At 37.1% G+C, this 13022-nt stretch overlaps 2 protein-coding genes across 2 annotated transcripts; one reads left to right on the top strand and one right to left on the bottom strand.

The window, feature by feature from the left end:
* The first annotated feature begins 1205 nt into the window (after positions 1 to 1205).
* LOC149834977 (protein RBL-like) lies at positions 1206 to 5447 on the top strand. The gene is made up of 5 exons (XM_090010353.1): positions 1206 to 1442; positions 1581 to 1679; positions 3038 to 4125; positions 4215 to 4473; positions 5113 to 5447. Exons 1-5 carry the CDS (start codon positions 1424 to 1426, stop codon positions 5307 to 5309), a joined length of 1662 nt encoding a protein of 553 aa, XP_089866479.1. The 5' UTR covers positions 1206 to 1423; the 3' UTR covers positions 5310 to 5447.
* Positions 5448 to 6895: 1448 nt separating this feature from the next.
* LOC149834976 (E3 ubiquitin-protein ligase APD2-like) lies at positions 6896 to 12708 on the bottom strand. The gene is made up of 8 exons (XM_090011632.1): positions 12607 to 12708; positions 12296 to 12522; positions 9534 to 9630; positions 9322 to 9396; positions 8106 to 8335; positions 7917 to 7986; positions 7526 to 7811; positions 6896 to 7247 (listed from the first exon to the last, which is right to left on the bottom strand). Exons 1-8 carry the CDS (start codon positions 12704 to 12706, stop codon positions 7169 to 7171), a joined length of 1164 nt encoding a protein of 387 aa, XP_089867758.1. The 5' UTR covers positions 12707 to 12708; the 3' UTR covers positions 6896 to 7168.
* Positions 12709 to 13022: the final 314 nt, after the last annotated feature.

The raw sequence follows: 13022 nt of genomic DNA, 5'->3' as shown, positions 1-13022 counted from the left end.
ACTCATTCCTTAAAAGCTTAGGAGTAATTTGGGGAAGTTTCTTGTAAAAAAAAGGAAAAAGACAATGATGATAATCATGATTACCGTTATCTAGTTTATTTTTGTTTAAATTTTGAAAAAACTTGGTTATTGGTTATGATATTTTTTTTTGTTTTTTGTTTTTTGTTTTTTGTGAACACACACTATTATTGGATCTTGTGACTTTTTCTCCTAGTTTCATTGTCTAATATGTATATTGTTTTATAGTTTGCATTTTTTCTGAGATATGCATGCCATTTATGACATATTATCTTTATTGAATGTTAGATGTTTTATACATGCCATTTATGAGACATTTTTTTTTGATATGTGATATTATAGTTTCTTATGCAATTCATCATTGTTTATTGTGTTATGATTTTTTTATTATTTTTTATTTAAAACATTTGATTGTTACAATGTGATATGTATCTTATTTTGGGTCTGAACAATATGGGTTACGAGAGATTTTTTACAACCTTGATTGTATCCATGTCCAATATTTGTATATCAAGAAAGTTGCACAACCAATTGAATATGTACTAGTAAACATGCAATACCAGAAATAGTTCTTGTTCACTCGCAATGTCATGCAAGGTCTTCTAGTTGCATGTAGCACTTATGTAAAAATAAGATTGTATTAAAGGTAGAACTTATGACACGTTTGCAATGCCATGTGAAAGTTTTTTTTTTTATAAGTTGTTTGTGATTGCAAATCACAATCACAAAGCTTTCTCAAGTTTAGTGAAATATGAGAAAATGCATTCTCACTTGAGAATGTTGCTTCCTTGAAACTTGAGAAAGTTGGTCATATCCCTTAACCCTCTAACCAACAATCACAGCTTGAACTTTCTTAAATATGTTGTCATCCCACCTAAGAGTGAGTTAATGGAAATAAGATTCTTCACTTGCATATTTTCCGGTGGTAGGTAATCCCACTAAAAAATGATCGGGATCGGGTGCTCCCTGATGAGCCGGATGTCCGACCCATTTACATCCTTCACGAAACACGTCTCCCTAACCGAGTCCAGCCAGCATAAACAGAATCGGAAACAAAACCGAGTCGGGTCGTTCCTTAATCTGGAAATTATGGTCGTCATTAACAATTAAATTCCCTTTGGTAATCTCGGTTGAGTTAAAGCGGGGAAGGGGAGAAAAGAAGGGCATTCATAAACCCTAGGGTTTCTGCGGGGAAGTGGAGAAAATCGAGGGCGGGAATTTCTCTCTCCCTCCCTCTCTGAATCAGTAAGCGCACCGTCGGGAGATCGACGTCGCAGAGGGAAGCGATTCGGAGCTCGAATCTCGCGGGGGTTGGCGACCCGATCTCGCCACCGATAGCTCCCTTTTCGCCGGTTTTTAGACAAAATCGATCTGATTAGGCCTGCAAGATTAAGTTTTGACGACGATGAACGTCTCCTTTATCGGTAAATTCCCGTGGCTTTTTAGGTTTTCATCTTGGTTCGAGAATTTCAGGTGTTTGGCTGTATTATGTATTCGTTGGTCTCCTCTTTTCCTGTTTTTTTGGGGTTAAATTTTCTGGTTGTGTTTGGTTCTGCGTGAAGATCCGTTACAGGGGGATTTCCCCGAGGTGATCGAGGAGTATCTTGAACATGGCGTGATGAAGTGCATCTCTTTCAATCGCAGAGGGACTCTTCTTGCGGGTACGTATGCGACGAGTGCTTCTTTATCGTGTCCTCACATTGATTTTGTGGACAATTGTTGCGGAAATTTGGCACCTTTAGTGGTTTTGATACAATTCTTTGGGTCTTGGTTTGCATGGAAATTTTTGGTCCTTTGATTAGGCTTTTCTTATGTGCTTTATGTGTGGATATGCTTAATTTCGAGGAATAGTTTGTGCATGCACGGTGGCATGAATACATGAATGGATTTTGTACGTTATAGGCTTCAATTTTGCACAATGGTTTTGTGTTTTTCGGTGTATTGGAATGTTCAGCTTGGTCCATCCTTGTTCTCATGATAGTGAAAGCTGGGGAATAGTCCCCAATGGAATTCGAACCTGAGATCTTGCAAATATGCTTAATTCTGAGGAATAGTTTGTGCATGCACTGTGTTATGGATACAGGAATGGAATTTGTATCGTATAACCTTCAGTTTGCACAATGGTTTTTCGGTTTGGTGCTTTGGGATGCTTAGTTTGGAGTCTGGACCATCCTTTTTTTCTCTCCTGATGCTCAAGCTAGGGAATGACACCCAGTGGATTTCAAACCTGAGAGCCCTCAGTTAGGATACTGCAACTCTAAGCAGTCCAGCTTTCTTATTCGACCCTGGACTATCTCCATATTTAGGAGAAGAAAGTAACAGGATTCAGCTTTTGCTCTCTTTATACCATAGTTATGTTTTTCTGTATCTGTTACTGACATAAGCTACTGTTCAACATGAAATACATGTTGAGATATCTCACAAGATTCAAAGATCGCATGCTTATCCTACATTATTCATATCGCGTTGAAGAAGCATGAAAGATATCCTCTTAAGGGATTATTGAAGTTTCAGATTATCAGGATAAGCTGGGAACGTTCATTGTACCCCTGAAACTAATTTCCTGACTTATCCTACCTTTTTGGGTGAGCAAGTGCATCTATGCATTCCCCATTTGGCAAAGATTGGTGTATGCTGCTTGGTTGTTTATACGAGGATGCATCTTGTTGGTATTTGATGCAAGTTTATGTTCTTTATGTCAACACAGCTTGGCGCTGTTGTGCTGGTGTAGCAATACTGTAGAAATTTTGTCGTGAATTCAGAACATGTCTACATTGAGAGTGGTTAGTTTGGAGAGTCAGGAATATCATGAATCATGCTCATGCATGACACTTTTACTGTGTTCTTTTGCATTTTTGTGTTGTTTCATCTATATTGCAATTGTCTGTCCTCTAGAATGTAAATAACTCTTGAATATTATTTGAGAATGCCATTATCGAATTGTAGCCTGTGTGGCCTGTGCTATTTGATTGCATTGCATTTACTGAATTGACTGAATTGCCATTTAATGTCTGTCTAGCTGGCTGTGCTGATGGGAGCTGTGTTATCTGGGATTTTGAAACAAGGGGAATTGCTAAGGAACTTCGTGATAATGATTGTGTTGCTCCCATAACAAGTGTATGTTGGTCAAAATATGGACATCTTATCCTTGCTGCTGCTGTTGACAAGTCTCTAACACTTTGGGATGTTGTCAGTGGAGAAAAGATCACCCGTGTGCCTTTGCAGCAAAACACACTTCATGCCCGGCTACATCCAGGTTCTTCAAGGCCGTCTATGTGCTTGGCTTGCCCCCTTGCATCTGCGCCTGTTCTTGTTGACCTGAATACTGGTAGCACAACTGTCCTTCCAGTTTCAGCACCCGATGCTGGCAGTGATTCTATACCACAACCTCGCAATAAATTTGCTGATGGATCTCCTCCATTTACTGTATCATCAGCAAGTTTCAATAAGCATGGAGATTTAATATATGTTGGTAATTCCAAAGGAGAGATACTTATAATGAATACAAATGATAGAAAAGTGAAAGGTGTTGTTTCTGTTCCTGGGGGTTCTGTGATTAAGAATATTGCTTTCAGTAGAAATGGGCATTACTTACTCATAAATTCAAATGATCGTACCATGCGTGTTTTTGAAAATCATCTTCCTCACCAGGAGGCATCAAGAACACTTGATGAAATTAGTGAATGTTCTGAAGGAATGAAATATATTGAGAAGCTGAAATGGGTGGGTTCCAAGTGTTTGACATTGTTCCGCGAGTTTCAGGATTCAATTACACGTATCCAATGGAAGGTTCCATGCTTCAGTGGTGACGGAGAGTGGGTAGTTGGTGCCTCAGCTAGCAAAGGAGAACACAAGATATATATCTGGGCCAGAACAGGGCACTTCGTGAAAATGCTTGAAGGTCCAAAGGAAGCATTGACTGATCTCTCATGGCATCCCCTGCAGCCACTGGTGGCTTCTGTTTCCATGTCTGGATTGGTGTATATCTGGGCTAAAGATCACACTGAAAACTGGAGTGCTTTTGCTCCTGATTTTAAAGAGCTTGAAGAAAATGAGGAGTATGTAGAAAGAGAAGATGAATTTGATTTAATGCCTGAAACAGAGAAGGTGATTATAAAATGATTGGTTGGGAGCGATTATTGTTGTTTTCTGCATTTCTAAAAGTTAATGCTGTTTATGTGAATGATATTACGCAGGAGAAAACATCAGAAGTCAATGAAGATGAAGAAATTGATATTATGACAGTGGAGAAGAATTCAGCCTTTAGTGACTCAGATAGAGAGGAAGAACTATGTTTTTTGCCTGCAATACCTTTGCCAGATTCTCCAGAGAAACATGATAACTATGTTGAATGCCCTTCAAAATTAGATGAGAGTACTCATTCTGAGTCACCATTTTCAGAGGAAGTGAGAGTGAATGGGCTAGAGACAAACGTGGAAACAAGTCCTACACAAGGTAAGAACATACTTCTGATCTACATATAGCCTTTGACAAATCTCTCTGTTGCCTCATTATTTATATAATTTTTTTTTTTAACATTTAAGGGGAAATGGTGGTTAGATTGGGGTTACAGACTTTAGTTTTATATCTATATATAACTGAATCTGAGTTATTTTGGTCTAGAAGTGTCAGCTGTTAGCCCCTTACTGATCTGATCTACACTGACATGCGATCAAGTTCGGATATTTTTGACCTTTAATGTGTAATATTTGAAATCACCAGATTGTCTATTTATCTGATTAGATCTGGTGAGGACTCCCCAGATCCATAATCATGCATTGACACATCTACAGAGAAATATATAGCTTCTCTTTTGTAATCTCATCCTCTCAGCTCCAGCAAGATCGAAACATTCATGTTGATTCAGCAGCGAGTATAGAGCTGGCCATTCTTCCATATGGAATGGCAGAACTGCTATCATTACAGGATGACCAGGCTTTGGACCACATTATTGATTATGTCTATCCACTGATGGTGTTATGGCATCTTACAGGACATCTACATCCTGTACATTAGAATTAGATCTCTTGGAATTTTGTCCTCAAGGAGTATCGGTCATTGTGGCGGTTACTAATAATGATATTTTTTCTGCAGAGGATGCAAGTTTGAATGTCCCGATGAAGCGAAAAAGGAAGTTGTCTGAGAAGGCTGCTGAAATGCAGGCAGCAAAAGGTCACAAACCATTGATGATGCTAAAAGCTTCTGCTAAGTTGTCCAAAATAGGGAAAAAATCCAAGGAAGTGAAAAATACGACAAGTTGTTTATATGAGGTAGGGGTAATGGATGAGTAGTAGTTGGCTTTTTGATATTTTAATGCAATCTATAATTACTTTTCTTTCTTGAGCTCATGTAATCACAAAAAGTAAATTTTCTCTCTGGAAATGCAAAAATGTGTTTTCTCCCATGGTGTTAACTACAATTGGGTCTCTATTTCAGCTAAGAGAAAATTATTGCCACCTCTCTGCAATGCGGCAGGAGAGCACCCACTCAATAAAAATCAAAATTTTCATTTTTAAGACTACTAAGTTGTTGATATCGTAATTCCAGAGTCGATGTGCCTTTTTCGTCTTCCATAGTCGATCAGTAATGTAGATAGTCTCACAGTCGCCAGAAGTAGTGTGTCAGCTATATTTTTCATTTTGAACCACAGTAATTGCAATTTTTTTGAAAAGTGCGATATTGTAGGACCGCACATGGGGTAATGAGGGTTTCTAATTATACTGAAGGTGAGAGATGTCCAGTTATGTTAGTTGCATCTATATCTTGGAACTTTGGTGTTCTTTTCATCATCTTCAAAAGCTGGAGTACAATATTCTCTTTTAATTTCAGTTTAAAGCCGAATTTTGTTTCATTTAGATCATGGGGTTTGCTTAATGTTCTAAAATTGGATTGATTTTTCACATTGACCTTAGGCCAAGCGCATGGAATTTTATCTTAGGGTTTTCTCTATAATCATCCCTATTTTATGGGTTTATAGACAAATCCATCCCTTTTTCAATGTTAGGATGGTTGTGTCCTTCGTTAAGGCTGCTTTTTGGAATGATTAATAAAAATTTAAGGTCTTCCTTGAAAAGCACAAAAAAGTTAGGGTGAATTTGTCAGGGACTATTGTAGAAAAAAACCCTTTTTATTATCTGCATTATCGATCATGTATATGGTTTGATCTGTTTTATCTACACGTCTTGTGGTGCCAATACTTTTTGTATGACATTATATGCTTCTTTGTGTGCCAAGCACAGAATATAATGGAACAATTCTATTAGGTTTTGATTAAGGGGTGCTGTTTTTTACAAAGTTCTGTGAATTGATAGCTTGGATTTGATCAGAAACTGCAATCGTTTTCTATCTCGGTGTTAATTGGCAGGAACATATTATTGGCTGTTCTTTGAGCAGATTTGCTAGATCATTTCCCTATTCTATGATAAAAATTGTGATATGGCCTACAAAAAAAATGGGACATGTATTTGTTAGGAATTTGTGAATGTTTGCAGAATTTTTCCTATTTATATGCTGATGTGGTAATGCTCTCTCTCTCTCTCTTCAATTATTTAAATCAGTGATTTACTCCAGGGAGCAACATATTAACCTTTTTTTAGCTGGAATTGATACTGCATCTAGTCATTTTTCATCCAACTAATCAGTTTTGCCTCATGTGCTTGTCCTCCTGATGTCTTTTGGCATAGTGCATCTTTTTAGCACTCTTCTCATTGCGCATTGGTGTTGGTATGTAGGATTTTGATATTCATTACGTACACGATTGCAAATTCAGGATTGTTTGTGTTAGCTATAGACGAATTTGATCTTTCATTCAATATTTGATCAAACACAACACGCTGGATGGATTGCATGGGCTTGTTCGCAGATAAGAGACCTTGTATTACAGTTAACCTTCTCGGGAAGTCATCTTGAATCAAGACAAGTTCTGCTAAATTCCATTAAATGTGTTTGGATTAGGGAATTTAGTGGAATTGAAAGTCTAGCTTACATCGATGTCACAGCAATACAAAATATGCCATCATCTTCACTGAATCTGGAAGTTAAACCTCAACTTAATTCTCAAGGGCAAAAACGTAGAATAGAAGGTGAATGAGAGAACCAAGTGGAGAACATAATTTTTTATGTGCGGTATAAGATTCATACGAAAATTCTTTCAGGGGCTAATCAATCTTCTCACTTTGTGAATAGGCCTTCTACAAATTGGACACGGTTTAACGTCACCACCCTCTATCCTGTAATTCATAAAACCACAAAATCACCTAATCAGATCTCTGAAAAAGAGCAAAAGAATGAACTTTCAGTTAAAAAAAAAACAGATCTGTGCCTAATTTAAAGCTCTGACACAGACAAAGCTTGGCCAAGTTCATGAACTTTTCTAGCTTCAAAAGAAACATTGCCAAGTTGATGAACTGTGAAAGTTGGCAGTAGAAATGTTAAGAGTTCATGAACTTGATCTTGTCTTGTTTGATGCTAAACACTAGGTTTTACTGCAGAGTCCAATACTGCATACCTCTGTGCGCAGGTGTAGCATGTAGCGCAATGGCCACAAGGGACGAAGAAGCAGTTGCGTGGCTCTTCGTAACAAATTACGCATATCTTTCCGTCATATAGGTCATCAGAGGAGCTGCCTACACCCGAGTTGCCGTCCTCGTCGGTCGCCCCATACAAAGTTATGGTTGTTTGTTTAGGAGAAACCAAGGGACTAGTTTCACGCTCTGTAACATCTTGTGCAATTCTGTCTGATTCTATGGCTCCAAAGTACTTCAGAAAAAGGTATATGAGTACAACGAAGAGCCCTGCATCAGTTCACACATACAATGCATCTCATGACTTCCCAAGAGCTAAAATTTGGAGAAGAACTGTATGTGATATCAAGTAACCAAGAAAAAGGGTCCATCTACCTAATACTAGGATGTATGTAACCACTCTAGCAGCGTAAGAAAGCTCCACACACCAAGCACTAGAGTCTCCCTGTACGTTGGAAATGCTCAGTTCACACGGTAGTTCTCATATTCTAGTGACTATATATATATATATATATACTTGTGAAAATATAAACCTTGTAAAGCATTGTTGATTAAGATGCATACCCTCACATCCTTAGGCGTGGTTAGGACTGCATAGCGAGTATTGGGGAAGAGAAGCTTGAGCCTGCAAAGCCCGTTCTTGGTCGAGCACTGGGACTCTGCCTTACTCGTATCATACACCATGGATGTGATATCAACGGTCATCATCGCTTTAACGGTCCTCGAGTTTACATTAACGGCCCCGATGTAGTAGTTATCATCTATGCCCACAGTGTAATTCACCTCGCCACGCCCTTGATTATCAGTAAAAACAGAGTCAGGAAGCTTTATAACAATTGAAGATGGGTCGTATTTGGGCACAAGCAATGCTTCCTCTACCAGGTGAAGCATTAGAATCCATGAATTTGATCATGTTTCTTTTGCTCCCAAACACAACTTTTATACAGAATCGTAATCAGGTTTTGGTTAGCATGATGTCCACTAAGTTGACCAAATTCACCATGAGTTCCAAACGTGCTTCTAGTTCCTCAACAAAAGCAAGCCTATATTGACTTTGACTGAGCTCGCCGATAGGCTTGAGTGTTAGACCCAAGCACTCAGTATTGAAGCTCTTTCAGCCAATGCCACAGATCTCGGTGCTGAAAATCTTGTTTTATTGGGAATTTTGAGAAAATACAAGCTATATAAAACCAGAAAATGTAAAATATGCTTATATATATATATATAGTAATGCGCCATTTTTTTCTCACATCTAACACCATAGAAGTGATCTATAGGTTTTGTTTAGTGGAACCAGGTTTTGGATAACCGGAATCTGACCTGTATACAGTTTTTTCTGGTTATCCAAAATCAATGGCTATGAAGGTACCAGTCTTTTCTGGCTCATAAAAATATGTTTTTTCGTCGAACAAACATGATCCGAGAGTAGATTCTCACTAAATACTAAATAGAGCTAAACACATCTAAAGGTTCAGATCTATCATCACACTTCAAAACTATAGGGCAGAATGAGAAATGGGACCTAATATGTTCAGTTCATATATATATATATATATATATATATATATATATATAGAGAGAGAGAGAGAGAGAGAGAGAGAGAGAGACTTGACTTATGCAGAACACCCTTGTGTACCACTAGTAGTGTCCAAACAAGACTGTTCTACACAACTCTGTCCACCCAATCAAGACGTAAATGCAAAGCCAAGTGAATCCTAACCACCAAATATGGCGTTATGCAACATGTGCAGAATGACAAAAATACCCTTAAGAGAGTTACCATTGGTTAGACGAATAGAGTCAACCACAAGAGCCTTCTTTGGATCTCGCAGCCATCGCCTGTAGTTCTTCTCACCTGCGGTAAAAACTAAAACCGTCACAAACTGAGTAACAAAATGGCACCTTCTTTCTTCTCCTTCAAACAAGCTCAACCAAATTAAGGGCATTTCAGTCATTTTGTAAAAAGAAGAAGGTTAGTTTCGTCCTTCGCACCTCTGAGCAAGACAACTAGAGGGTCGTCAATTTCAGGCGTCGCTACGTTCCATCTCGCTCTAATCGACGATCCTTGGTTTAACCAAACAGAGAAGCCCTGAGAGAGAGAGAGAGAGAGAGAGAGAGAGAGAGATATGTTAAAATCATTGTTGTCAGTATCGTTGCCGCCGATTCATAATGTATCAACCGATACGAAACCAAAATATTTTAAATATTTTTGTGGCAGGTGTCATCTGCTGGTTAAAAAATTGGCCGATTCAGTTCAAAATAAGAATAGGCGATTCCATGAATATATTTGTAAATCAATTCAGGGCCGATACCGATTCTGACTAGTTTTTTTTTCGACAGATAAAGCTGAGGTTAGGCAGACCCCTGCCTGTTATACAACCATATACCATTGGGATTCGAACTTGCAATGTCCCAAGGTGACGTGACTATTGTAGGTACAATCAACCTGAAATCTCATTGGTGCAAATTGTTTTCAGCTGCGTAGTTGTTTTAAGCATGGTAATGTACTTTTTTAAATTTAAATAAAAAAATCTGATACAATCACGACTATTGATTTTTTAATTGCTAAAAAAACCTAATTACATGTCAAAATCCAGTAATCCAAGTGTGGATCCTCATTAAATGGATCATGTAGATCACATCAATATAGTTAGATTAACCAAAGAAAAAAAACACGATTTATTGCACACCTGTAGCAGATAAATCCTTTTGAATTTGGCCTTCGTATCTTGGACAGTGCCACATATCCCGCTTTGGGGAAATCTCAACAGAAAATTCCGGGACATATTGTATTTTGGATGAATCTCTAAAAAATATAGGTAAATATAAAAAAAAATTAAAAATAAAATATAGATCTGGCCATTGTATTATTTTGCAAGGGATGCATTTCTTCCTTGACTACTCTTTGTTCCTTTTCTTCACCATTGTTATCATTTTCCTATGCATTTGCGTTTTTTCAGAGCTTTTGGAATTGTCAAATGTTTTCTCACTAGAGTGCATTACTACTTTTTGCTGTTTTCATAGAATCCTGATTAGGATAGAGTTCAGTTTTTGATATTTTTAGTCTACAACCAAACTTAGTTGTTATAGGCGCTAGGTAGAGCCTAGGCGGTGAGTTCTTAAAAAGGCTTAGGCGGGGCCTGGGCGATACCTCAAAAAAAAAAAAAAACAATAAAAAAACATGAAAAAACATGTATACAACATAAAATCAATCAACAATAAGCAATAGAGAAATAATGTGTTGTTGAACTATAAAGCAACATATTAAGTAACCTTTAACTTGCTCAAACAAATTAAGAATAAATTAACAATTGAATAAACAAACAATACAACTAACAATGTGAAGAACAATATTATAAAAGATATAAATTATATAAAGTTTTAAAAAGTGTTTTTAACTTCTTATCAGCCAATATCATGTTAACAATGTGTATATTTTCAAAATAGACAATATTTTCAAAATATTGCATTTTTTTCAAGAACGTATTCAAAATAACGACAATACTTGCCATATATGACACAAGGGTTATGGCAAGTCCTAAGATAGAGACGCTTCCTTTGATGGGAAGCAATGTCACGAATCTTGGTATCTGGATTTCCTCAACGAGGAAAACATTATGACAAATTAAACAAAAATTAACAGAAAATTCTTGAGAAACCAGCAAATCTAAGGTTTAAAAAAATCTAATAAATATGTAAACATTTTAAAATTATACATATAAAAAGTTTTAAAAAACATGTTAATATCGAGATAAAACCATCAAACTAAAAAGGAGAAAAAAAAGGATGAGAGAGAGAGAGAGAGAGAGAGAGAGAGAGAGAGAGATGGCTTTGGCTTTTGGACATCTAATTTCGTGTCCAAACAAATTTAATTTTTTTGAAATGTGATGCCACTTTGGAAAATTTTGTAAAAAAATAAAAAATTTGTTGAATGCCGCTGCCTCTTTTTATGAGATTTAGGATTAGCCAGTGACCAAGTAACAAAAACACCACCAAAGTATTTCCCTTTTTGGAGAAAATTGCACCCAAAGTATTTCCGCTGTCTTTTCAAAGTTAAATAGGCTTATTTAAACATGGTTTCACCAACCGATCCTTGGTCAGTCACCTGCCATTTTTTCTTATATATATATATATATAGTTATTTATTTATTTGTTTTAACGCAGTTGGACACCTCTCGGTCCTCTCTATACATATACAGAACACGTAGAAGGTTCTTGCAAGTTTCTAGAACCATTTATATTTGAAGGAGGCAGAAGTGATAAGATCAAGTGAAACCCCTTTAACATGATTAAAATTTAAAAGCTTAGATGCAAGTTCAGATTCGGATCACAACAAACATAAAGTGGTCGAAAGAAATATCATGAACCATTCATTTTTTTACCACAAAAAAGGTAAAAGAAAGCTACCAAGATTAATGAAACAGCTATTTTTTACTTCCTATAGAGAGAGTAATAGAGCAAGCAGGATAAGATGCACCAAAGATAGGAAAACAGTGGATAATCTAAACACCAAGAATGAAATAATGGATAATGCACAAAGAAAAAAAACTTTGATGCGGTAAAATATCGAAATAAGTCAACAAAGAAAAATTTGAAGTGGGAAGAAAAGAATGAGGTCCTAGAAACTCAGCAATTAGAAAAAAAGTATTGCTCAATCAGTAGAGCTGAAAAAAGATCTCAAAACGTAATGAACTAGAAAAAAACCCTACTAATCTTTGAAAATCATTGACCAAGAATGGAGAAAATTTGTTTACCTGGCGATAGTAGGCAGGAATGAACAGAGATTTAGAGACAGTCCAATTAGCTTCATAGCTCAACTGTGGTCTCTCAGAGAATCCAAAAAGCATCAACCCTCTCTCTGCTTCATCCTTCACCTGTATTTGATCCACAAAGACTGAGCTAGCTTGTAGCAGCCTTGATGAATTGGGTCCAAGGACCAATTTGGATGAACCATAGTACCCGTATCTCAAACTCAAGCAAACTACAAAACAGAGAGAAAAACAGGAACTTAGATATCAAATTGATTCTCAATTGTGGCAAAATGAAGATGGGGGAATTTACATGCCACAAATCCATATTGTAAAAGGAACCAAACTAGTGCATATGGAATCGGTGGCCTCTTTCCAATGAATAGTACTCCTTTGCCTCCTAACCAGTCTGTCCATTGGTGCCTAATTTGTTAGTGAGAGTAGGGAAGAGAGATAGATGAAGTGCAGAGGAGGCAATCTGCCGGTCTAAGTTAGTATGAATGGTAGTTAATGTTGATGGAGAATTGTAGTTCAAGACTTCAAGTGGAGCCACCTGTCTCTCTCTCTCTTTATTTTAATTTCCAGCCTCCAACTTCTAAGTTGAAATGTGGCTGATAGATGATGATCATGAGAGAGAGAGAGAGAGAGAAGAGTCCTTGAATGGTAGGTGATGTCAACTCACAACATGCATTTTATAGAGTTCGGTCGTTTGAATTTAAATAATTAATGGGAT

The sequence above is a fragment of the Nuphar pumila genome, chromosome 6 (genome assembly GCF_984573655.1).
Source record: "Nuphar pumila chromosome 6, dmNupPumi1.hap1.1, whole genome shotgun sequence".
NCBI classification, from domain to species: Eukaryota; Viridiplantae; Streptophyta; class Magnoliopsida; order Nymphaeales; family Nymphaeaceae; genus Nuphar; species Nuphar pumila.
Note: the sequence above shows the minus strand (reverse complement) of the source record. Positions and strands in the feature narration are given on the sequence as shown.